Source organism: Podarcis erhardii (assembly GCF_964252035.2).
Source record: "Podarcis erhardii genome assembly, chromosome: 4".
Classification (NCBI taxonomy): domain Eukaryota; kingdom Metazoa; phylum Chordata; class Lepidosauria; order Squamata; family Lacertidae; genus Podarcis; species Podarcis erhardii.
Window position 1 is genome coordinate 97882588 of NC_138508.1, and position 17555 is coordinate 97900142.

General features: G+C 44.8%; 2 protein-coding genes across 12 annotated transcripts in view; both read right to left on the reverse strand.

The window, feature by feature from the left end:
- Window positions 1–9541, reverse strand: part of LMO7 (LIM domain 7) — a 154640-nt gene extending 145099 nt beyond the window's left edge. For 3 of the 10 annotated variants that reach the window (XM_081857968.1, XM_081857969.1, XM_081857977.1), the window contains exon 1: window positions 9091–9219. In XM_081857968.1, coding sequence (XP_081714094.1) covers window positions 9091–9180 — 90 coding nt within the window. In that variant the 5' untranslated portion in view covers window positions 9181–9219. Of the gene's footprint in view, window positions 1–9090; window positions 9220–9423 lie in introns of those variants that run through there. The other 7 variants (XM_081857973.1, XM_081857967.1, XM_081857974.1 and 4 more) reach the window with 5 other exon arrangements.
- A 7298-nt stretch (window positions 9542–16839) lies between these two features.
- Window positions 16840–17555, reverse strand: part of UCHL3 (ubiquitin C-terminal hydrolase L3) — a 31101-nt gene continuing 30385 nt past the window's right edge. For both annotated transcript variants that reach the window (XM_081858304.1, XM_081858303.1), the window contains 2 exons: window positions 17396–17454; window positions 16840–17058 (listed from right to left, as the gene is read on the reverse strand). In XM_081858304.1, the coding sequence (XP_081714430.1) occupies window positions 16975–17058; window positions 17396–17454 (143 nt within the window). In that variant the 3' untranslated portion in view covers window positions 16840–16974. The remainder of the gene's footprint in view (window positions 17059–17395; window positions 17455–17555) is intronic.

Below are 17555 nucleotides of genomic sequence, written 5' to 3' on the forward strand. Positions count from 1 at the left end.
AAGTAAAAGACCCAGTCTTCGAAACTTGTATTGTTCTGCTGAGATCTCTACCACTGGTCTGATGCAACACTTGCTCCTTCCAGTAATTAGGAAATACACTTTTAGAGCAGCCATCCTATACACAAGAAGCTTGCATGAAGCAAGCCCAGCATAAGTAAGCCACCATCAGTATCCAGATCCAAACTCCATTCATGAGTGGGTTTACTGATAAGTCTTTGAGGTTCACCACTCTATTTGACAGCTCAACTTTCGTTGAGTTGCCCAGTCATGTGACCAAACTAACCAGGCTTAGACTGGATCCTAAGCGCCCCTCTGCATGGCCCTGCCCCGACCACCATACCCCCTTTTCAGGGCTTACATCTATTAAGAGAGGTTCAGCCACCTGGTTCCTGGCTCAGCAGAGAAACATTGGCATATCTTCAGCTGAGCTGAGGATAAAAGAGTTAAGCTGGTGCAGTCCAGCTGTGCCAGGGGCCTCAGATGGATCCAAACTCTGCTCTTGCCAGCAGAGCTTGCTATAGGATTGCTCCTTCAGCGACGACAATTTACAAGGCTTTGTTTCTTTCCTGCACACCAGATTGCTTTGGGTTCGTTTCCTAGCAACAGCGGCAAAATTATCTTCTCTAAAATAAGAACCTGTGGAAATGAATCTTTTCTTCTTCTTCTAAACTGCTAGACATCAGGATCAGCCACAGACATAATCTAAGCTGTTGGTGGGGGAAACGGCCCATGCCTCCATCACCCACCTTCACACAATGAAAATGTGACATATGTCTACTGGCATGCAAAATTAAAGGCAGTATTATTATTTTAGAGCTTCGGAAAGCTAAGCACCACTAACATTTTGAAGCAAATGCCTCCGCAGGGGAAGCACACATTTATATGAATCTTAGCCAGCCACAAATTCAGGGAAAGAAACATCCAAAATGCAAATCATGAAGGACAGCCAGCCTTGAATATCACATGGAAGTCCAACATTCCTGGTGACCAAGCATCCATCAAATGTCGTCTGTGGTTTTTCAGATCATTTGACTATTCAGACCTCAGTTGATTTTTAAAAAGCAGGTCACAAGGGCATTTTCCTAATGAATAAGCTGGGCATGCTGTTTGCTCAACATGCATTTTCGCCAGACTGGGACAGTCCAAGTTGTTTGCTCCTTTTCCAGCTCCATAATGCTTGGAACGCACTCTGAAGCAATGCTAAGAATTTGGAGCAGTTGCTCATCAATATTTACTACTTTACAATGGGCTCTTATTTGCCTTGGGAATGAGCTTCTAACCAGGGCTATTAACGCAGCTGCAATTGCTCCCAGGGGACAACTTTGTTCCAACATCTTGGCTCTTCTTTAAGTTGAAGAATTTAGCCAATGCTTCAAATGAACTCCAGAAGATGAAAGTATTTTTGCTGTGCCAAATAGGAAGCCATAGTCCATCTGGGACAGTCCTGCACAAATGAAGACCCATCAAGTCACATGCAGCACCCCAGCCATGTGCACTGAAACTTGCCAGAGGTCACCACCAGCCACACTCACTGCAGTGATGCCACCCATCTCATGGCTTACATCCAAGACTTGCACTACCCAACTCATCTAGAAGAATCTTTATGGCAAACTGGATTACCTACACAAAACATCTAAGCCTCCCGGCTCACCTTAAGTTTCCAGTACATGCTATCTGGATTTTCTTTATTAAAACAATTGCAATCCCTAAACAAAACCAAAGCTTGCCTTTACTTTCTTCACTTGATACGGCAGTGGAAACTCAAATAACCAGAAGTTACTTTGGTGTAGCTTGTTGTACTGGTTTAAAGTTAGCCCTGTTTCCACTCCATCTTGCTCTCAAACTTTTGTGCTGTGCTGAGGCTACAAGGAAGTATGTGCATGGCTAAAAACCACTAGAAAAAGCTGAAGTGTTTTCAGTTTGGGGGGCTGGCCCACACTTCTGCCTAGAAAACACAGGTCAGAGAGCTGTTCCGCTTGGCTTTCTGTTTGCCCCTCCGCTTTCCCTGGAAAAACCTCTTTACCGCAGAATCAGAGCAAACATCAACGCACAGAAAACCCAACTGAGGTTGGCTCCAATTCAGGAGTAAAGAGAGGCTTTTCCCAGAGGAAAAGCAGAGGGACAAATGGAATTGTTTATGACCCCTAAGTGTGCAGTGTTCTTGAGACGCAGATCAATGTCCAGTGGGTGTTCTTTGCAATCTTCTCAGGAACAAATATCGTTGTTGTTTTTGAATGATTTTTTATATTAGGTTAGCCAATTTTGCGATCTTAGTGTCAGAGATGGAATATTTCCTTTCCATCGCTTACAACACAACTCCCAAAATATGTGAGCAGCAAAAGCAGGCGAAAACGGATGCCTTTCCCTGCTCTTCAAACCAGAGTTGATTTCAAAAAGTGTATAATGCCTTAACAAATCGCAGCTGCTGGACTTGAATCCAGGTGCACATGCCTCCAGACTTAAGGAGTCTTCATACACAACATGAAAAAAACATGCCATTAAGTCCCTGCTGAACTATTTTTAGCATGTTGGAATGTTGTTGCTGTGGGACAGGAAACAAAGGACATCCATTCTGAACTGAATGTGTATGTTGACCACTGTAGGCTTTTTTCATTCGCATTGAAGTTGTGTATCAAACTCTTTGGGCACAAACTAAGTACATTCAGGAGGCCCATGAACAAGCTATCCAACATTCCTCCCACCTTTTTAAAAGCAGCCACAGAAGGAACCCAGTGCACATCACCTTCTTTCCCACCTGAAAGCATCGCCTTCGGAAACTGCTATTTGCCCCACAGGGAAAAACAAAGTAAACTGTAGATTTCCTTCCACTGGGAAGATTGTGGGATTTATATCAGCAAGATAGTAATGAGAGGAAGGATTAATAGCATACAGCACTATGAATTGTGCCCCATCACAGCGCTCTAAAGTTTTTTGTTCATTTTTTAACAACCTGAAAGACATTCTGTTCATCAGTCCCCCACATGACACCTGCTTTGGCCCTTGGAGATTCCTGCCATTCTACAACCTGAACATCACACATCTGCCTATCAAACAGCAGCCAACTTCAGTGCAAAAGCCCACTGTATTTCTGCAGCCTGTTGCCCCAACTTCTCTGTATTTTGGGTCTGTAGCATTCCCACCCTGTATTACCAAGGAAACCGCTTTCCAGTTTTGGTGCATTTACCTGCCTCCTCCAAACAATGACACCCAAGAACTTGCTGCTTATCAGCAATCCTTTGGGACCCAGGTCTTGACAGCAAATCTTTAGACAGCTGCAGACTAGGTCTCTGTTTTGTCTTCACTGTCTGATGACCTGCCCGCCTCTCTGGTAACCTGACATTGCCTTCCAAAAATATCCCGCCAGAGGCCCCTTCTCACACAAAGAAATGGAATGCAAAAGAAATAGGATGCAAATTGACAAATAAGGAAGCTTTCCTGGATGGCATTTCTAAATATGCAGAGACACATCCAAAACTATCACCCTTGCTTCCAAAAACACAGTGATCTAATATACCTTTAGGATGTATTTCCTAACTTACGTCAGAGCTTCATAAGGGCTGCAATTTCTAACACATGGTTTTTATGATGCTTTATGAACAACATACCATTAACAATACAAGAATTAGCTGGCTGGATCAGGTCAAGATCCATCTAGTCTGACAACAGCCAGCAAGATGCTTTGAAGCTCAAAAGCAAGACACAAAGGAAAATGCCTTTCCTTTTCTTTCTCCAAGAACTGTCTGCTTAGAAGCAAGCATACCAGGGAACCCACTGGACTCTTCCAAGCATTTGTGCATAGGACTTCAGCTTCAGACAAAGGGATTTACAAGTTGTGCTACCTGTTCCTTAAGGAAAAAAGCTCACTCATCCAAACACCCTGCATGAATAGCGTAGAACATAAGGGACCCCTCATCAGAATCAGACCCTTTTTGTCTTCTCAAAAGCCACATCTTAAATGAAAGAAAACCCATATCTCTTTAACATATTAAGCTACATCTGTTCTAAGAAAAATTCTTCAGGTCCTAGGGGATAGTCTGCAGTGTACATCCCCTATCTGAAATCGTATCATCGTTGCATTTTAACTATTGTAATGTTTGAATTAAGCATGCTTACTATGCTTCACTGTGGAAGTTCTCCCTATACTTAGTTCGAAAACACACACACAAATTTGTATTTCACATTTAGAATTTTATTGCTGTTCCCACCTGCGTGTTACTGGCAACAAAGAGGGACTACTGAGAGTGCTATTGCTACCATATGTTAACAAGCACTACGACTTGTGGTTGCACTTATATTCTTAAAGTGCATTTTTATCAGTGTCAAGGATATCGTCTTGCACATATGCCTTTGAGCTGAAAACGGGTATAAAGATAAATACTAGAGGTGTGGGCAATGCAAAGCAGATATTTGGTGGGGCTGTATAAAAATAAAAGATTTTTGGTTCCGAAAGAGAATGGCTAGCATCACAATTCCTATACAGTATATAAAATCTACCGCTTTGCCACATTTGAAATTTCAGTTGGCCCATTTAAAAAATTAAGACATTTGACTGGCTACTGTCAGAAACAAGATGTCTTGCTTGATGGAGTCTGACCCTGAATTCTTGCATCTAATAACTGAAAATTATTTGAGTCACTCAATTAGAACACCCTACATCCTTTTAAATGTATCTGTGAGAGGGGGCATTATTGGTTTGCTTTGTTTTTGTTCTTGTTTTTATTATGCATTATGCATTTTTTATCTTGTATTTTTACATTGTGAACCGCCCCAAGATTTACGGATGAAGGGCGGCATGCAAATTTAAAGAAATAATAATAATAAATAAATAAATACATGAAATTCATTTAGCAGCTGTATTGAGGATACCTCTAAGGTGGAATCTCATTTGCTGATTAAAAAAGAAACAGTCTGCAAAGGTAATAAATGGGGCAAGGCCTCTTTGCAAATGTCTTTACTTGGCAAGTAGAACCAGCAGAAGTTAATTGCAAGAGTTAATCACTACTTCTTACTTGTTATGCTTCCCATCAAGAATTGCAAGGTCCCATTTCTCTATAAAATGGGGTGGGGGCGCTAATAGATTCTTCACTCTGGTTGGCTGAAGCTTCTGTGGTGTTGCCATAATCAAATTAAGGAAAAGCATTGCAATTGACATCATGGTCCAAATACAATGCCAGAGCCCAAGTTATCCAGGTACTCTCCCGAAGATTAAAAACTATCCGTGGCTAAATTCACCTCCTAACTTAAATCATAGAGCATACGTAAGAGAAGACCAGATTCTGTGATTATACTAAATTTTAATGTGCATCACGAAGAAAGCAAAAACAGACTAGCTGCAACAAACAGGTGTCTAGTCTTCTACAAATGTCAACAAATAAGGCTGTGATCCTAACCAGCCTACTCAGAAGAAAGTCCTATTGAATTCAATTGAGCTTACTCATTGGTGAGTAAGGTTCAGATTGCAGCCTAAATTGCTGGGGGGTTTTTTTATTAGTTCCAGGGTAAAAGGGAAAAGTCCCAGTTATTAATAGATATCCATCAAAGGAAAAATTCTCCCATATCCTAAAGTAGTACACAAACTCCTTGAGGGTAAAGAAAAATTCAATTATCTTATCGACCCATTAACTTCACCTTTGTGGAGCAATATTCCTTTTTCAAACACTATGGTTGCAAATAAGCAAGTTTAAAAATCTGTTTCAAGAGTTTGAAAGCAATTCAGGGCAGAAGTATGATTCTACCTGATAGTGGCCATCTCAATTCCATTTTAGTGTTACGGGGCAAACGGGATCATAAGCCCCATATTTAATTTCTGACTTGTAGCTCCACTCTCACTTGTTATAAAGTCAATTGTAATTAACACTACAATTATGCTCTGCATTCCAGCACACCTGCTGTACATGTAAGCCCAGTCTTCACATTTCCCACATAGGTCCCATAAACCTGTAGGCTCAGAGTCTACTTGCAGAGAAATTCTACTACCCGAAACAGGACAAGTCATGGGAATACACTTAAAATTCCAGTTTATTCATTTCCAGAAACAGAAAAAGGGGGGCAAGGGGGGAAGTGTTTCCCTTTTTCCTCCCTTTTAGAAACCTAGTAAAGTATGCACAAATAATTTTCTTTGAGAACTGTGAATAGTTTTACAGCAGAACTTAAGTGTCACTTTCTGAAAGTGCACAGGTGCCTGCAGCTATTGGGGATGTTCAAAAGTGCTTCGCAGTTGGCTTCTGCTGAACTGAGCCACCAAGACACCTTGTTAACTTTATAGAGCATCACCTCTTTCAACTACTTGAGTTCCAAGCATAAGTTAGGCTCTTTTCCGGAATCGGCTGTCAAATTTCTCCCACAAGTGCAATTCCATTGTCGTTGGCAAGACTACATTAGTTCAGGTTGACAACTGAATTGCCCCCTTAAGAACAGCACACAGATCCAATCCCTGCCACAAAATTTAATATATGCTTTGCTAAGTGGAAAGGAATGCACCCTCCCAAATCCCGTTGTTCATTTGAGAACATTTAAGGGGAAAGTTAAACCAGATCTGAAGGCCATCTAACTTAACCATCTGCACCTGAGCAGGATTCTTCATTCCCTGCATTCTTAATGAGCAACTCCCAATAACAGCAGTCTGCTTATCAAGGCCAAGAAATGCCTGAGTTCCTAAACCAAACTTTCACTGAAGGCACTGTTTTCTAGAAGTTGCCATGTGGAAAATAACGGATACCGAATGCAATTCACCGAAGTATAAAAGGACATGCATGAGTTGCACTGTATGTTCCAACAAGTCATCTTCTAGTACCTTAAAGGCTAAGAAATTTGCTGTGGGAATCAGGCTTCCATGGAGTGCAAGACCTCTTAGGAAGTTGTTTGTTCTAGAGCAGTGTTTCCCATACTTGGGTCTCCAGCTGTTTTTTAGAATACAACTCCCACCATCCCTAGTTAGCAAGACCAGTGGTCAGGGGATGATGGGAATTGTAGTCCAAAAACAGCTGGAGACCCAAGTATGGGAAACACCGTTCTAGAGCAAGAAAGCCGTGCCCCTCTAGTTGTTGCTGACGGACTACAACTCCCATCAGCCACAGCCGGCGTAGCTAATAGGAATCATGGAAGCTGTGGTCCAACAACAACTGGGGGTGGTGGTGCTACAGGTTCAAACGCCTATTCTACAGAACCTAAATATCCTGTAACAAGAAACTTTCCTGTACATTAAAAGGATATGCCTACATAACAGGGTATCCAGCAATCGCAACACAGAAGCAACTCCAACTTGCTACACATACTCTGAAGTTATTCCTACAAAATCCAGTGGGCCTTATTTCCAAGTGAGCTAATGAACACCGTATCAACCCCATCAAAATTTCCACAAAATCTCTGCTTAATTTGAGCAAAGGCTCCACCCAAGAACCTGTGGCTGAACTCTCAAATGACAAAAAAAAAACCACCCTAGTCAGAGCCATACCCAGGCTCCTTTGACAAGGAGCTGTATCGGCACGCCTCTGTCCCTTGCACTCTCTGCCAAGGTGCCCAGATGAGCCTGTGTGCCTCACCCGGTTGCCCAGGGCAGCGAGGGAGCACCCCAGGGAGAGAACAGCTGGGCGGATGGGCTCACTCCAAGCCAAAGTGGAGAAGGTGCAATTTTGGAAACTGAGCCTACACCCTTGGCAAGGCCAGCCTAACCAACACCTGGGTACACCTCTGAAACTAGTGCTCATACTAGAGGAGAAAAAGTTAGGTGGCCCTTCCTGATAGCCGTAAGGCCCACACCCCATCTCCCTTCAATTTTACCCATATCATACCACACCCTACCTAGAGTGTGTTTTCCAAGCAAGACAGTAGTTAAGGGGGCCGTCCCCACCCTGTTATTTAACAAGGCATGAAAGGACAGGGAGTATGCAAGCAAAGATACCTTTACCTCCTCAAATCCCCACCAGGCACATCTGGAATTGGCACTAGGGGCTTGCAGGAAGGTTGCATGACCAACTGGCCGGCCAGCCACTCCACTTTTTGCAAGTTAAATGCTACACCCAAATCCCTGCAAGGAGCAGTGCTTTTTTCCCCTGGGGGTACTCAGGAGTATGTAGTACAAGCAAATTTTGTTTCGGAAGAATCACACTGGCTTTTTCCAGGCTACAAAACTTTCTGAGACTTCTGAATGGAAAGCAGAGAGGAGAAGCTACCTGTTTGTAACACACACACACACACCCAAAAAAACCTTATTATTTTTTTTAAAGTTGAACCAATAACTTTTGTTTTATGGGCCCAAAAGGTAAATCTGGAGGGTGGTTTACTCTGTATTTTGCTGCAGGCCATTTCCCCGTCCCGTTCTCTTTTCCACCCACCTCCCCATTTGAAAATACCGCCTGTCTGGTGAAGAAGTGTGGGCAATGCCAGGGAAGAGGAGGAAGGGGAGAAAGAGAGGGGGAAGCAGTGGTGTAGCGTGGGGGGTGCAGGGGGGCTGGCCGCACCGGGCGCAACATCTGGGGGTTAGGGTTAGGGGGCACAAATCCACGGGTTAGGGGGCGCAAATCCATGGGTTAGGGGGCGCAAATCCATGGGTTAGGGGGCGCAAATCCATAGGTTAGGGGGCGCAAATCCACGGGTTAGGGGGCGCAAATCCACGGGTTAGGGGGCGCAAATCCATGGGTTAGGGGGCACAAATCCACGGGTTAGGGGGCGCAAATCCACGGGTTAGGGGGCGCAAATCCATGGGTTAGGGGGCGCAAATCCATGGGTTAGGGGGCGCAAATCCATAGGTTAGGGGGCGCAAATCCACGGGTTAGGGGGCGCAAATCCACGGGTTAGGGGGCGCAAATCCATGGGTTAGGGGGCACAAATCCACGGGTTAGGGGGCGCAAATCCACGGGTTAGGGGGCGCAAATCCACGGGTTAGGGGGCGCAAATTACTTGCCTTGCCCCGGGTGCTGACAACCCACGCTACGCCCCTGGGGGAAAGCAGCCTTCATGTTGCTTTAAAAAGGCAATACCTATCAATGCTCACGACAAAAAACAAGCCCCCCCCCCGCCCTTGTCCTTCCCACTGCCCCGCTTTTCTACCTGCGGGGCGCAGCAGGGACCCCGCGCGCGCGGCTCTCTTACCTCCACCCAGCGGCGAGCTTCGGCAAAGGCGCCCTCGCCGCCCCCGCCCCCGCCGCCGCCGGCGCCCTCGGCATCCTCTCTGCTCTCCATGGCCGGCAAGAGAGAGGGAGGCGCGGCGGGACTCCCGAGCTGAGGAAGAAGAAGAAGAAGAAGAAGCAGGGGGAGAAGGCTTGTCAGAAGCGCCCCGCCGCCGAGGGAAACGGGGGGACGGACGGTGGCCAAGTCGCCGCCCTCACAGCCTCCCCGCCACACGAAGTTTTTACGTCAAGCGTAAAAAGGAAAAAAGGGGGGGGGGAAGTGTGGGGAGGGGCGTCGTCACCCCCTCACCGCTACCTCAGAGAGAAGCGAGGGGCTCGGCCGCCGCCGCGACGCGACCTTTCCCTCTCCTCAGACGCCCGGCTCTGGCGCTGCGGCGCCTCGCAACCGGGGACCCCTCAGCCGCACTTTGGCCGCCACGGCAGCCCCTTTCCCCGCTCGCTCGCTCGCTCGCTCCGCGGCGTCCCGCTAGGAAAGGCGCGCCCGCCCCACTCCTCCTCCTCCTCCTCCTCCTCCTCCACCTACCTCCGGCCGGCGCTCGAGCCAGCAGCCGCGGGCAAACTTTGGCCAACTTCCCCGGGGGACGGAGGCGCGACTCCCACCTGGCGGCAGGTAAGGCAACGGCAGCCGCGCTCCGAGGACCTCCTCGCTCTCTCCTTAAGGAAGGGAAGCGCGGCGCGTTGGGCGGCGGCGCCCCCTCCCTGCCAAAAAGCGGCACGGCGCCTGCAGAGAACCTCATGGCAGGGTTTGGGAAACTGGGAAAGGGAAAGGTCAAGGGACCCCGGACCGTTAGGCCCAGTCGTGGCCCACTCTGGGGTTGTGGCGTTCATCTCTCTTTCCTGGCCGAGGGAGCCGGCGTTTGTCCGCAGACAGCTTCCTGGTCATGTGTCCAGCAGGACTTAACCAAAATGGTCCAAGGCCTGGAAACGATGCCTTATGAGGAACGGCTAAGGGAGCTGGGCATGTTTAGCCTGGAGAAGAGAAGGTTAAGGGGTGATATGATAGCCATGTTCAAATATATAAAAGGATGTCACATAGAGGAGGGAGAAAGGTTGTTTTCTGCTGCTCCAGAGAAGCGGACACGGAGCAATGGCTCCAAACTACAGGAAAGAAGATTCCACCTAAACATTAGGAAGAACTTCCTGACAGTGAGAGCTGTTCGACAGTGGAATTTGCTGCCAAGGAGTGTGGTGGAGTCTCCTTCTTTGGAGGTCTTTAAGCAGAGGCTTGACAACCATATGTCAGGAGTGCTCCGATGGTGTTTCCTGCTTGGCAGGGGGTTGGACTCGATGGCCCTTGTGGTCTCTTCCAACTCTAGGATTCTATGATTCTAAGCTGCTTCTGGTGAACCAGAGCAGCGCACGGAAACGCTGTTTACCTTCCCGCTGGAGCGGTACCTATTTATCTGCTTGCACTGGTGTGCTTTCGAACTGCTAGGTTGGCAGGAGCAGGGACCGAGCAACGGGAGCTCACCCCGTCGCGGGGATTCGAACCACCGACCTTCTGACTGGCAAGTCCTAGGCTCTGTGGTTTAACCCACAGCACCTCCCGCGTCCCTTTTTCCTTGTGGGGAAATTGCTGCTGCATCAGCGGCCTAGACCTAATCCAGCAAGCCTGCAGCGATCAGGTGCTTGGTCCATTTGAAAAGCCCATGGAAAGCACTGTTGGCCTTGGGGTGGTCAACGTTGGCTGCAGGATGACCCTCAACCCAAAGATAAGCAGATCTTCCTCATGCAAACCATCCTGACTGGCAGAAGGAAGCATGGCTGCCTCTGAAGACCTTTCAGAGGCCAGGTTCCTCACTGGGACAAGACAGCTCGAGCCATCTGGGACTCAGCTATACAGCTGCAAATACATTTTAAGTGTGTTTTAAGTGCATCATACAATTGCGACTGGGACGCGGGTGGCACTGTGGTCTAAACCACTGAGCCTCTTGAGCTTGCTGATCCAAAGGTTGGCGGTTCAAATCCCCATGACGGAGTGAGCTCCCATTGCTCTTTCCTAGCTCCTGCCAACCTAGCAGTCTGAAAGCACACCAGTGTGAGTAGATAAATAGGTACTGCTGCAGCGGGAAGGTAAATGGCATTTTCATGCGTTCTGGTTTCCGTCACGGTGTTCCATTGCGCCAGAAGTGGTTTAGTCCTGCTGTCCACATGACCCGGAAAGCTGTCTGTGGACAAACGCCGGCTCCCTCGGCCTGAAAGCGAGATGAGCACCGCAGCCCCATAGTCACCTTTGACTGGGGTCCTTTACCTTTTACTTTTTTTTTTTTTTTACATAAATGTGACACTAGATGGCAATGGTGAGCTTATGGCAAATTCAATATATTTTCCAAAACTTTTTTTAAAATTAGCTGCCAGGCACAATTCCAAGTGCTGGTTTTGACTATAAAGCCTTAAAACAGCTTAGGACCACAATATGTCAAGGACTGCCTCTGCCCTTATAAACCTTCACAGACCCTAAGATCATATTCTGAGGCCCTTCTTTGTGCGTCTCCTTCCATGAGAGGTCCGAAGGGTGGCAACATGAGAATAGTCCTTTTTTTTTTTTTTTTTGCAGTGGCTCCCCATCTGTGGAATGTGGTCTCCAGAGAGGTTCACCTGGCACCTTCATTATATATATTTTAAATGCCAGGCAAAAATGTTCCTCATCAGCTAGACCTTGGGCTGATTAACATTCCATTGCCTTTTAAATGTGTCTGTGGTGAGAGGTGTTATTGGTTCGTTTTGCACATGTTATTGTGTGTTTTTGTGTTTTCATTTGGTATGTTGCCATTGTGAAAAACCCGGTGCTCTTTGGATGAAAGGTGATATACAAATTCAATAAAGAATAGTAATAGTTCTAGAAGTTTCTGGAAGTTTAGGGATGGTAGTGGGCAGGGAAGCTATAATTGTGTTGTTGTAAACTTTGGACCAGTACTGCACCCATAAACGCAGCTTCCTTATTGGAACTGAACACAGTATATCATCATCCTTATCATACTTCCGTGAGACAAGGCAGGGCTTACTTTTATTCCAACACCAATATAAACCAAGGGATTGAGGTTTTTGTCCCTGCATGTAAGAATGCAGGCCTTTGTGGCAGTCACGTCGGAGAACGGAAGGCATTCTGTTTACTGTGTCTGTATCAATCATAGCTTTCGTTGCCTTGGAAAGTCCAACCAGGGCAGATGTCAGAGGAGAGATTCACAGCATCTTGTGATGACCCCAGGTGCTCAGCCCCATTCAAAGATGTAGACTCCAATGTTTCAGTTGTTACTGAGCCAATGTATATATCCTTTATATTTCTCCAACCGTATGTATCTTTCACATATTTAAGCTTAGAGGTAAACCATGTATAAACAGGAATAAATTAATTCCACTGATATTCTGAGGCGATGCATATCAGCTTTTGAAAATACGTAGAAAAATCAATTGTAAAGCTTCCATCCCCTCACTACCTGAACCCAGTAAGAACAAATAAAATATGATCTCCCCCCTCCCCATTTTTTTAAAATTGAATTCCTCCTGGATGCAGTTGCAACATAAAAGTCTAAATGCCTAGATACTTCATACTGATGTAAAATGTCATTTTAGGCACTCCAACATTCTATCTCAATTGCTATCAGATAATACAAGGTAGTTGCAGTTACCATAAATTTTCATTCTTTTACAGCTCGTGTTTAGCAAAGTATGTTGAAGGGACATCCCTGTTTTGTCTGAACTCGGGTATTACAAGAATTATTTTAATTGGCCTTCCATAGAGCAAATGTGTTGTGGAAAGACGGCTGTGATCCAGAAAGTTCTCCTTTTGGAGAATTTACTTAATCACCAGCAAGTGCTGTTTATCACAGGGGTCATTTGTTCTGTAGCAAATTGAAACAATTCATTTTATTAGTTACTATTTAAAAAACAAAACAAAAAACCCAAATGCCTCCATTCCAAAATCGTTCTGAATGCCATATATGCTCATTTGGAAGGGACATTCAAACTTTCATTTTCCTCTAGTCACTAGGTCAGCTGGAGGTTACAGGGGCAGGGCAAGGGGGAGAGAATATAATGGGAGACTGACAATCTCAGCTATCTACTCTTCCAACTTGATAGCACATCTTAGCCAAAGCATCCTACATTCCAGACAGTTGTTTTTCCATACAGAACTCTCCAGTAGCAAGAGGACCAGGACACAGAAGCATTTATAAAAGGGAGGGTTTTTTGTATTTTGAAATTGAGCCCTTGTAAATTCCTCTGTTGGGTTTGTTTTTGTGCAAAAAAAAAGAGTTACTACTCTGTCACCTCTAATAGTTCCTTTCCCCTTAGATACAAATATTAGTTAACAGCCCAACTTCCGAGAGTTTGCTTTTTTAAAAACAACAACAGTGCAATCCTCTACATATTTAAAGTTGGGGGGTAATCTAGAAGCTCAGACCTGTAGTACAGCCATGAGCTGTATTCCACAATGGCTTGGTAACAAGCCTCACTCCCTAACCTTTGAGACACAACCGACGGCTTTAATTCTTCTTGTTACTTTCCTCCTACTTCTCACTGTGATGCTGTTCCCAGAGCCCATAAAAAAATGATGAGAGTAGGCTTGAGATACAGGTGACATAACCTAGAAGAGGTAGCAATAGTTGAAGGGAAGGCCAAGCCAAGCAGCAGCAACCTGTATTAACCTATGGAAAGCAGGCATCATAAGATGGACTTGATTAACCTGTTTGCTTCTAGGAAGGCCCTCCTCCTCTTTACCTGTTGCACAGTACAGGAACAGTTTTCTCAAACATCCTTTGGTTTCCATCATTTGTTCTATGTGCAGCAGTGACTTATTTCACAAGGCATGTGCATGTTCTCAAGTTAGTACATTTCAGCCACACTATCTTAAAACCTTAGAACGTATTATCCTTTGTTGTTGTTGTTTAGTTGTGTCTGACTCTTCGTGACCCCATGGACCAGAGCACACCAGGCACTTCTGTCTTCCACTGCCTCCCGCAGTTTGGTCAAACTCATGCTGGTAGCTTCGAGAACACTGTCCAACCATCTCGTCCTCTGTCGTCCCCTTCTCCTTGTGTCCTCCATCTTTCCAGAAGTCTTCTCTTCTCATGAGGTGGCCAAAGTATTGGAGCCACAGCTTCAGGATCTGTCCTTCTAGTGAGCACTCAGGGCTGATTTCCTTTAGAATGGATAGGTTTGATCTTCTTGCAGTCCATGGGACTCTCAAGAGTCTCCTCCAGCACCATAATTCAAAAGCATCGATTCTTTGGCGCTCAGCCTTTTTTATGGTGCAGCTCTCACTTCCATACATCACTACTGGGAAAACTATAGCTTTCACTATATGGACCTTTGCAGGCAAGGTGATGTCTCTGCTTTTTAAGATGCTGTCTAGGTTTTTCATTGCTTTTCTCCCAAGAAGCAGGAATCTTTTAATTTCGTGACTGCGGTCATTATCCTGCATTATCCTTGCTCCGTGTTTTACTGTTAACAACAACATACGCAATACGGGATTTCAATTGCTCCATGGCAAGATACCCATAACCTCTTCCCAGTGACAGAGTGACATACTCATTGCAGTGTTTAGAGAACTTTTAAAAAATATGTTACAGGCTCCTGGAGTTCAAGAAAGGGGTACCTTATACAGGAAGTGGATTGAGGCTGAATAAAAAGGAGCGGTGGTGGAGGAATGTTAAGTTGTAAACAAGCACAATACGACTTTGGAATGGGCTTACTGCTGACGTGGAAGTGAAAGTCAAGTTCTTTATCTTGCCATTTCTACTTGTTTTAGGGCACAAGTAAATTGTAAGCACCGCAGCTCTAAAAGCCAAAGCTATTTTCCTGAAATTAAAAATGAAACACCAGAGCAGATCTCACAATAGCTGCTTCTCTCTATGTCTGTCTGTCTCTTTTCTACCCAATACTTTCATACAGGATTTTTGCAGGCACTCGTCACTCCTAGAACGGGGCTCATAGAGAACTTACATTACAGGCACAAATACAGCTAGCACAAATAAGCAGATGTTAGAAACAGACAGGTGTTTCCAATTACAGTATTCTTCAGGGGAACCTTCAAAAAGTTTATTCTCATTTTTCCTTGTCGGCATTCAAGTCATTCTGAACCCAAAGCTCAGCAGTGCTAGCTCAAACAAACAGAAAAATGAGGCTAACCATTAGAGGTTTTCACAAGCGTGCTAGAAGCACACACGTGCTCACAGACATATACACAGTCCATAGCTCAATTAACCGCTCAGTGCCTGCTTTGCTTCAAGTCTTTGCAAGGAAAATAAAACCCTTTTAATGAGACATTTAGCAACACTGACAAGAGTAAGGATGGGCAAGGCCACAGGTCAGGCTAGTGATGAAGTCTGTTGAATAGTGGGACCATCTGAATGAATTCAAAACCAGGGGGCTGATGACATCTTCAATGATCCTGAATCTTAGTTGGAAAAGAATATGGGAACTATTAGTTAGCATGGCTGTGAATGATTTCCCCCCCCCCCCCGCAAGACTTGCAGCCATCTCTTAAGAACGTGGTTCCTTATCTTCAGTGGAAAACTCAGGGGAATTATGAACCGAGTAGCTTGACTTCTGTAACAAATGTTACAAAAGCAAGTAAGAGCTAATCACAAGCATATAAAAGTCAGTCAGTGACTTTATTAAGACACAAGACAATAATGATGTTCTTCTTCTTTTTCAGTCCAGTAGCTGGCTATTTAATACAGTGTCATCATAGCAGATAAAAAACTTCAGAAAGGCTGTATCCTCTTATTAATCTTGATGCACAAGGATTAAGATGAAAAGTCAATGGGGGGGGAGAAGAGGTATACAAAGAGTAGTAATATTAATGAATTGGTCAGAGATTAATATTCCTCATTGGCAGGGATAGCTCTAGCCCAGGCTTCCTCAACCTCAGCCCTCCAGATGTTTTTGGCCTACAACTCCCATGATCCCAGTGGTCAAGGGTGGTGGGAATTGTAGTCTCAAAACATCTGGAGGGCCGAGGTTAAGGAAGCCTGCTCTAGCTCATGTTATTAGAGTCATTTGCCATAAAAACCTGTGCTCATTTCAGAGGTGTATGGCATATGTTATTAATACGGTCTGTTTACACGGAGTCAGTTCTAAGGCCTACTGTGGTTAAGAGCAACCCCAGAATGCAGAAAGTGTGGGGGAAGTCAAACACTTTCAAATGCTTGTTTTCCCCTCTTGACAGATTTGGGCCAGCTCAGCTGAGAGCAAGTAGCCTTGCTCCTGAATGGGGTTTGGATCTGGTGTAACTTTACACTGGATTAACATATATGAGCTTCTTGTGTACAGGACTGCTCCCTTAACAACATCTCACGAAGTTGGCAACTGCTTACCAAAAGTCCATGCAATAACCCGTAAGACCAGATCAGTTGCTCTGCAAACAGGAGTTGTCTTGACCTTTCTTTTGTTGCACATTCATGTTGGGAACTGCATTGTGCCTGCAGCAATTTCCTTTATAGTGGGTGAAGCTTTCTCTGGCTGCTGCAATCAGAGAAACTGCTATGGGCCACATCCAAGGTAGCCAAGTTAGACAGCATCAGATGAATTTTGCTGTGCTATGTATGAGGATAATCAGGATTGCTTGTGCTCAGTAAAAAAAAACACAAAACCTGTGAACTGGGTCCATGGCGCTTTTCATTATGTTGTGCTACTAACACAGCTGCTCTCCTGGAATGCATTCATGCAATCATTCAAAACACTCTAGAAGAAACAGGCTACAATGAGATAAAGGACAAATTTGAAGTTTAATCCACATCAACATGTTATTTGCAAGGTATCAAAAACTCGATCACTGATTTATGGCAAAAGCATTATTCTGTTACAATACATTAGGCAGTTTCTGTCCTTGTGCAAGAATAATTTAGGCAGCTGCTAGAGCAATTGCATTGAACCTTAATTCATCTGGATCACGTTCCATGAATTTCTTGCATACTTCTACCGCATCCTAGTAAGAGGAAAGAAAGGATAAGGATGCGCCATCTATTTTGCAAAACAAACATAACTGAAATTGATCTAACATTAGGAGCGGTGAGAACAGTTCTGCATTTGTTTACCAGGAATTTTGACTGATCAGAAGACTGATCATAAAGATAATACCAAGCAGAAAACAATATTCAGTATGCCCAGCTTCTAGCAGTACTGGCAATTTGAAGCTCATCTAAATTTGCACTATATTCTACAACAGCAGTTTCACAAAATAACAGAGTAAATACTTCATACCACCCACAACAGCTCTACTATAAGAAGTGTCAAAGTCTGCTTATATGAAACAATATTCCTACCTCTAAAAAAGTGTCGTCACTAGATTGCCCATGGTTTATTGGGAAAGGCTTCCGTCCATCTGTTGGAAAACACAGAAAGAAAATTCTTAAGAATTTATGTAGAAAGCATTAAGTAGTAAATTTGACATGGCTATCTTCCTCATGGGGCAAATACTACACT